The sequence below is a fragment of the Rhinopithecus bieti genome, unplaced genomic scaffold, assembly GCF_001698545.2.
Source record: "Rhinopithecus bieti isolate Rb0 unplaced genomic scaffold, ASM169854v2 scaffold_9877, whole genome shotgun sequence".
NCBI classification, from domain to species: Eukaryota; Metazoa; Chordata; class Mammalia; order Primates; family Cercopithecidae; genus Rhinopithecus; species Rhinopithecus bieti.
Genome location: NW_016806237.1, coordinates 394,403 through 403,060, shown reverse-complemented (window position 1 = coordinate 403,060; position 8,658 = coordinate 394,403). Strand labels below are relative to the sequence as shown.

Here is an 8,658-nt window from a genome sequence, read left to right as displayed (position 1 = left end):
AAAAAAAAAAAAAAAAAAAAAAAAAAAAAAAAAAAGAAGCTGAGGTCCTGGATGGCCTCACTCATCTTAGGGCCAATCATGCTTAGCAAGCCCGGAGCTGGGAGTCATTCTCTCCCAAAGCAGCCTCCTGCATTCTGTGACAACAGGGTGCTTTCAATACAATGGAGATTAGACAGATATGGGACAGAAAGCCAAGTTACCAAGATGTTCCACCACAGACATGAGCTGGGTCAGGCCCAGTGTGTCGGCTCAGAAGATACCTGAGGAACCTGGTGCTGCTTAGGGAGGGATGGACTGTGTGTGTGTCTCACTGTGGGGCTGCAGCAGAGGGTTGACAAAGAAAGAGCAAAATGACTAGAAACAAGCCAGCCCCCACTGTATGGCCCAGGGCAGGAGTGAAGAAAGGAACAGGCTAGAAGTTACCATCACAATACGCTCACTGTACTTGCCTCTATAAAATGTCATAATAATCTGCAGAAAAAAACCCCCACTTTTTTTTTTTTTTTTTTTTGAGACAGAGTCTCACTGTCACCCAGGTTGGAGTGCAGTGGCTTGGTTTCAGCTCACTGAAATCCACCTCCTGGGCTCAAGTGATTCTCCCGGCCTCAGCCTCCTGAGTGGCTGGGATTATAGGCGTGCGCCACCACACCCGGCTAATTTTTGTATTTTAGTAGAGGCGGGGTTTCACCATGTTCACCAGTCTGGTCTCGAACTCCTGACCTCAAGTGATCAGCCCACCTCGGCCTCCCAAAGTGCTGGGATTACAGGTGTGAGCCACTGTGCCTGACCTCATATTATTTTTATGTCCCTGAAATTGTATTCAACATGTGCTATTCAACTGACGATTTTCAATAGATCTTTGAAGTATATCAAAGATTACTTGAAAGTAATTTATTTAAAGTTACAGTTAGAATGTATGATTTTTAAAAGATGCAATTATGAAATGAGAAATAAACAAAAATATTTGACAAACCCTACAGAATATGTGCTATATATCTCCAAATAAGTGCTTTTGTTTATAACCACAAAAATCAATGGCAGTGTTCTTGCCTGACAGCTTCACCACTGAGCACATTAAAACTAGGAGCACTGCAATTTAACTTGCGCTACACCTCTCAGATGCAGGTAATGGACCTTAATATGCGCCCCCTCAGCTTTTTGTATTGTTTAGCAACTAGGATATTTGAGAAAAATTAAAAACTACCTATAATATATTCTCCCTGAAATATATTTATGCATGGTGAGGACTCAAGTTACACATCTTCCTCTGGGAAAGTAGACAAATAGTTATTCCAAAGGTTGCCTCAGGACCTCCTTTATGTTACTAATAGGTTGACACTGGCCAGAAAATACCATTTTGGTCTAAGTTAAGGCATTCATAAAATAATACAGCAAAAATAACGAAAAGATACAAATATTTATGGATATAGACATTACAACTGAAAAGCACCAGTGGCAGAACGGAAAAGTTGAAATATTTTTTTTTTTTGAGACAGGGTCTTGCTCTGTCACCCAGGCTGAGTGCAGTGATGCAATCACGGCTCACTACAGCCTCACCCTCCAAGACTCCAGTGATCCTCCCACCTCAGTCTCTCAAGTAGCTGGGACCACAGACGTATGTGACCATGCCTGGCTAATTTTTTTATGTTTTGTGGAGAAGGGGTCTCACTATGTTGTCCAGGCTGGTCTTAAACACCTGGGCTCAGCCTCCCAAAGTGCTAGGATTATAGACGTGAGCTACTACGCCTGACCAGGTTGGAATTTTTTTTTTTTTTTTTTTTTGAGTTTTAAAAGTTTAACTTTATTTTTTTTACTAAAGTCCAGAAATTTCTCTAAGACAAGTACATTAATGAAATGTTTCCAAAGAAATACTGAACAATATACACTCTAGTTTGCTGAGGGTTCCAGCTCAAGAGTTCAAACCTAATTCTTGTGCAATAAAAATCAGCATGGATAGCAGATGATCTAGAATACACTGTGTTTTGAAATCCACAGCTGGTTTCATTTTTAACCATAATGAAAACCAGTACTCCTATTCCATCAAATGTGTTCTATAAGCAATAATAAATTCAGATCCACTGTATTATGCAACATACATCTTTGGAAAGCAACATCAACAGTGAGATCAGATCAGTGGAAATATACACAGTGAAAAGAAATACACAAAGTACTGTAGTTTTATTAAAAACTACTGCTTGAGAAAGAAATCTTTCCACAAATAGCATAAAACTGTAGAATGATGAAAGGATTTGGGAAAGCTTTACAAAAGCTTAATTCCAATTCTATCTTCCTGAGAGTGGTGGCAAAGGGTATTTCCTTCCTTCTCTGGGACATCTGAAAACAACATTTACATACCCAGTACTATTTAGTATTTCCAGAATTTGTTTGCTGAATCCACATTTTGCTTCCTAGATGAAAAAAAATTTTATAAAGATTACATTTTTTATATGACCCGAGCAGCACGGTTGTACTTAAAACTCTGTCAACCAGCACAGACAGCACTTGTCCATCGTGGATGCCACTGCTTTCACTCAGCTAGCAGAGCTTCTGCTAATCCCCTCTTCAAGCACGAACCATCTGCACATCAACCCAGGCACACGTGACCCACAGACTTACTTTGGTTTGTAACCACTTGAGATGACATGTGTTCCAACAGTTTATAATCTCTGTGGTCAAAAAGTTCTTCTAAGTGAAACCTAGATTTTCTACCAAGATTTCAGTTCGTTCTTTACCTCACTCATGCAAAATGATCTTAACTCACTTAGTCTTTTTGCAATGATTATGACAATTATTTTCCCATTTCCAACTGGACTCTGACTCCTTTTTTTTTTTTAGACGGAGTCTCACTCTGTCACCCAGGCTGGAGTGCAATCTCGGCTCACTGCGACGTCCACTTCCCAGGTTCAAGCAATTCTCCTGCCTCAGCCTCCAGAGTAGCTGGGACTAGAGGCGCACGCCACCACGCCCCGCTAACTTTTGGTATTTTTAATAAAGATGGGGTTTCACCATGATGGCCAGGATGGTCTCGATCTCTTGACCTTGGGATCCATCTGCCTTGGCCTCCCAAAGTGCTGGGATTACAGGCATGAGCCACCACGCCCGGCCTCATTTATTTTTACATTGCAGAATACTAACACTTTTTTGAGTTTATGAAAATCTTAAGCTTTTTTCATGCCACAGGACTCCAAATTCCAGCAATCTTGTGCAAAAGATATGGTACCATGTAAACATTTTAATAGCCCTAATAACACTGTTTCCAAAATGTATCAAAACTTTCTAGGTTTCCAGAAAAAAACAGTTTTGAGAATAAATATCCGCTTAAACAATTACCAAGAATAAGAAAAAAATGTCACTTTATCATTACTAGGAATTATTAACTTCCTCTACTGTTTCAATACACTGAAGCAAAACCAAAGAATTTAGGCTCTAACCTAATGATTCCAACATGCTGAAATTTATATTAACATTTTATTTGTTACTGTTACTTTCATTACCTATTTATATTAACCAATTAGTTATGTTAACTAATTAGCTTCATTATACTAGTTATGTTAACTTACACACTAGTTATGGCAACCAGAGTCTGCCCTGTGAAGAAGTATCGAGTCCCTTTCCCAATGAGCAAAGTGGTTCTCTGTGTCACTTGCCCAGTGCATCTGGCTACCAAGTGAGGCAGTTTCTTTATTCCAACAGCCTCAACTTTCAAAGCTTTGGTTTCTTTATCTCTAAAATAGGCCAAACTCTGTCCAACCCTGCCTACTTCAACAACTGATTGAGAATTAAATAGAGGTTCAATTGCTATGAAAACTACAAAATATGCTATAAATGTGTATGGCTGGTTTCTGGAAATTACCACTCTGATCTCAATCCGAAAGAAAATTAGTTCTGCTCAAACTATTAGTGGAAGTAATCTATCAAACTTGATATTCAAAATGACGCACAATCAATATGCACTTTCGTCAAAAAGCTACAAGAACCATCCCATTACAAATGAGAATTGCTGACCATTTCACTCATTCATCAAACACACACAGAGCACAGCTGCTACAGCCAGGGTTTGCTCCTCCACTGTCACAAAAGGACGATCTAGGGGTGCAAACCCAAGCACCACCAGGTTCCCTGCATTCAGGAAGTCCAGTGACTCAGCTGCACACTCCAGCAGTCCACAAACTCCAACAAAGGATAATGAAATAACAACTCATACAACCAGTAAAGTGTTAACAGTGTTGACCACGTTAGCTGACAAAGTTTGGCAGTAGAAAGAAATGCACCCCACTGAGATGTTGATGATAAAGTCAAGCAAAATGTAGATTACTTTGTTTGATCTCCGTAAGCACCAATTAAGGCCTGGATAACTTCCTGATACTGCTACAGCTTCATTAGCTAAAGCTAGGAAAAAGAGATTTAACTGTCCCCTTGTTGCAGATGTTAACATCAAAAGAAATTACAAATAAAACCATTTTTGAGTTCTTTACCTGTTTGTTTCCCTTCATAAAGAGCATCACAGAAGCTTTATTTGTCAGCACTTTGAGCCTAAAGAGAGAAAATTGATATAAAACGGCTCAGCTCAATTATGCAACACCACTTTTCCTCCGCTTCGTGAGTAACATGCATATTTGAGGGATGGCAGGATGACAGTTCACAGCTTTGAGTGGTATTAAACAAGCAAATGCGTTGACATTTTCCTTGATTTCATTCTCTCCCTAAGCCACTGTAAAACACAATATGGCTTTTAAGGCAAAGAATGTTCCTTCAAGTTGCAATTTAAGCCCATCAACTCACAGTAATAAAAATATAATAATAATAACCAATTCAGTAAGGACTTGTTCAATAAGGGGCCTATATATTAAGCCCATCCAAAACTTCCAGAACTAGATCTTGTGTGCACCATCTTCCATCATGATGCTGCATACCACTGTACAGGTGTAAAGCTCACAAGGTCAGACTGCAGTGTGACAGCATTAAACCTCAGAACATCAACTAATGCCAGATACTAAAATCAAATCCTCTCATCTTAACATTATATTTTATATAGTCTTTCCAACATCATAATCTAATATGCTGTCAGAAATTTTAATTATCTGTATACAGCCACAAGTTTAGTCACAAATCTCAGGAAAAGTCAGTGTCGGGATGACAGGTCACTAAAGAACCTAAGCTCCATGGGGTCACGCCACCCAAATGTTCTCCCAATTCAAGGCTCAAAAATCTCCTTATAAACACATCCCAAATGAAATGCATAAATCATGCACAAAGCTGTATCACTTACATTGCCAACCAAGTGGAATTAGCTCAAGTTCAGAAAAATATGAATGGATACAGAAATACGATGCTGACCCTGAAACCCAATAACTAACCCAGCCACCTGGATACAGGGAACCACAGCCCACGATGTACTGCCAAAATACACATCACAAGTCCATGAAGTCCACTTCCTGCACTCTGCTCACTAGGAGCCCTTTAAATTATTACTCAAAATATGCTGAATTTTACTTTCTACATAATTCTAGCCAGTTACCTTTCGGTGTCTGCAAGCACAGATTTAGAAACAGCACATTAGGAAAACAAAGGTCTGATGGAGACAAGACAAGTAGCAAGTGTACTCAGCAGAGAAGGAAAATCAACTGAACAGCGAATACAAGCATATAAAAAGCACAGCTGTCCTTGGAGAACACACAGCCTCCATGGGCCAAGGGCATTACCAGGCTACAGGCAAGAACCACACATGAAGACGCCCAGAGTCAACAAAGGGATGCGGAGCATCACTTTCTCACGAAGAACGCAGGAAATGGTACAAACCACAGGACAGAATGCGGTACTCAAAGATCAGCCTTACATACGTGGAATGGAACATTATTTATAGAAATTATTAATTAACGACAGACAAATGAGGTATTTATTATTATTACACACTTTTAGCAATTCTCAAGATGTTACATGGCAAAAAAAAATTACCAAAGGAAGGTTTATCTTACAATCTCCAGCCCCAACTATGAATGGCTGATTGCTCACATAGTAAGTTCCTTTTTAAAGTTCTATATTAATTCACATTTACTGCAATAAAAATCCCATTAAGTTGCCTTATACACCAAAGTCCAACATTTCTGTAAGAGAACTTCTCCAAAAGCCAACTGAGATCCTTGATAAAACAAATACATGTTTCACAGCCCCAAAACCTGCTCGTGTAAGTTCTCGTGGTCTAGAAAGGCCATGAGAAGTGCCCAAAGCTTGTTGCGAGGTGATGAGCTTTTCACACTCACCACTTGTCACTCAGTGCTCTGGCGTTGGGGCAGCACCCACAGCAGTCACCAAGGCTGCACCCAGGAAAACACGAGTGTGCTGAGGTTACGCCATGGAGCAGTGACAAGACAACTGGACCCTGGCTCTGAAATGCAGAGAGGTAAGCAAAATTTGGTTGTTCCACAGAAACAATGACATTTCTATAAAAGCAAAGAAGATCCTCCACATGATCATTAAGTTGGTGCTAAAATTTCTCCAATCCAAATTAGATTTGCCAAAGTTTGCATGGCTAGTTTGACTAAACAATGAAACTATGACCTCTGGCATACAAATACCAAATCCTTGATTTCTACACAGAAAGAGCAATGCAAAACCTGAGGACTTTAAAATATTTTTAACATATTAAATGATAGACTATTTAAAACTTTCTAAAACACTTACCTTTCCTCTAATTTGGGAGCTTTGGGACAAATTGTATCCAGTTCTTCAGATGCTTCTAGCTCCTAAAATAAGCACACATGTCAGTTTAATAAAAAAAAAGTATTATAACATAAATCTCCTTGATCACACCATAACACAGCTTATTGATCAATCAACTAATCAGAAATACTGTGTATTCATTGCAGGTTCTTATTAGTAAATATAGATTCATAAGAAATTTGTATCTTAGATTTATCACATTTTAAAAAGTATGCTCTAAATGGAATTTATTCACAAAGCACAGACTTCTCAATTCTAACCTTAATTATATCAAGTCCTCCTATGAGCTCTCCAGAAACGTAGAGCTGAGGATAGGTAGGCCAATTGGAATAGGCTTTGAGTCCCTGTCGAACCTCTTCATCTGAGAAGATATCAAAACTGCTAAACTGAATATTATGTTTGTGAAGAATTTCCACCATCTGTTTGCTGAAACCTGTACACAAAAAAAGAAAATAAAGCACTTAGCTTCTCTCTCTCGAAACACATACACGTGATAATACATTAGTTCAGCATACATATCATCTAATGGACATAGACACCTGCCTTATTTTGCTGGTGATTTAATTAGCATGGCTGAATAGTATACAAACAGAAAATAAATTCCTGGATCCCCTTATTTGACCTTGAACCGTATCACACACTCAGATATGACTTAACTTTTTGACACAACTGTGAGTATTTAAAAAAAAAAAAAAAAAAGTGGTGTATTTATTAAAGTTACTCTTCAATATCATGGACATTTTTTGTCACAGAAGAAATAGCACTAGCCAAAAAGCACAGACCTGAGGGTGATGGTGCACACCCGTAATCCCAGAGACTGGGGAGACTGAGGTAAGAGGATCACTTGAGACCAGAAATCTGAGGCTGGAGCAAGCTATGAGATTGTCACTGCACTCCAGCCTCCAGTCTGAGTGACAGAGCAAGACCCTATCTTTAAAAAAAAACCAGAAATCTGAATCTGACACCTGCTCCCTCCACCCACCAAGGTGACACATGACGAGGCCATGGGTGGCCTCCGCTCAGCACTTTCCTAGTAATCAGGAGACTGACCTGACGCTCTGGACAGTCCCTCCCAGCCTTCCTGTTGTGAACCTACAAGAATCAGTTCTGGGCAGAGGAAAAAATTCTACAATTGTTATTTTTAACTACTACTTGACTATACTAAAAACTCAATGCTGTTTCGTTTCTACTGCCATTTTACTGCTTCCTGAGTTCCCACTTTGGTAGTTCTCAATCTTCACTCTCTCTAAGTAGGATAAATTAAAAATCAAGAAGGCATGTGTTCTCCTGTAGTCTGAAATACACACAGTACATTGAATTTTAAAGCTATCTTCTCTGTTGTTATATATGAACCATCAACAGATTGACGGTATTCTTTCTCATCTCATGTCATAACTTGACAGTTTCTTTCTTAAAACTATTTACACTCCCTAAAGTATGTAATGTAATTTTTTTTACTACACTATAGTGACAATTTTATGTTCCATGATTTTATTATACTTTTGTGACACATTTTTATTCTGTACTTTTTTGACATCATCTTATTATGACATTAGAACTGAAGAATAAGAGTGTGAATATCAGTCTTTTATAAACCTATTAGCCTAGTCTGAAAAAAAAGTATTTTTCTTTCCATAAGCTAATTCTTCTCCATTGTTCCCAATACTTTGTAGGGCCCTACTCTTTCACGCCTCATTCTTCTTCTCAAACACAGATACAATTCACTAAGAACCTATTCTTCAGATTCAAAATTTCTAAAAGACTTAGCAGTACCAGCAATTATTTTTAAATAAAATCAAACCATAAAATTCCCTGTAATCCCAGCACTTTGGGAGGCCGAGGCGGGCGGATCACGAGGTCAGGAGATCGAGACCATCCTGGCTAACACGGTGAAACCCCGTCTCTACTAAAAAAATACAAAAAACTAGCCGGGCGAGG

At 38.9% G+C, this 8,658-nt stretch overlaps 1 protein-coding gene across 1 annotated transcript in view; it reads right to left on the bottom strand.

The window, feature by feature from the left end:
• Positions 1 to 8,658, bottom strand: part of GLRX3 (glutaredoxin 3) — a 45,219-nt gene that overhangs the window by 6,875 nt on the left and 29,686 nt on the right. The window contains exons 5-8 of the mRNA XM_017875315.1: positions 6,981 to 7,153; positions 6,682 to 6,743; positions 4,476 to 4,533; positions 2,356 to 2,408 (exon numbers count right to left, since the gene is read on the bottom strand). Of these exons, the coding sequence (XP_017730804.1) occupies positions 2,356 to 2,408; positions 4,476 to 4,533; positions 6,682 to 6,743; positions 6,981 to 7,153 (346 nt within the window). The remainder of the gene's footprint in view (positions 1 to 2,355; positions 2,409 to 4,475; positions 4,534 to 6,681; positions 6,744 to 6,980; positions 7,154 to 8,658) is intronic.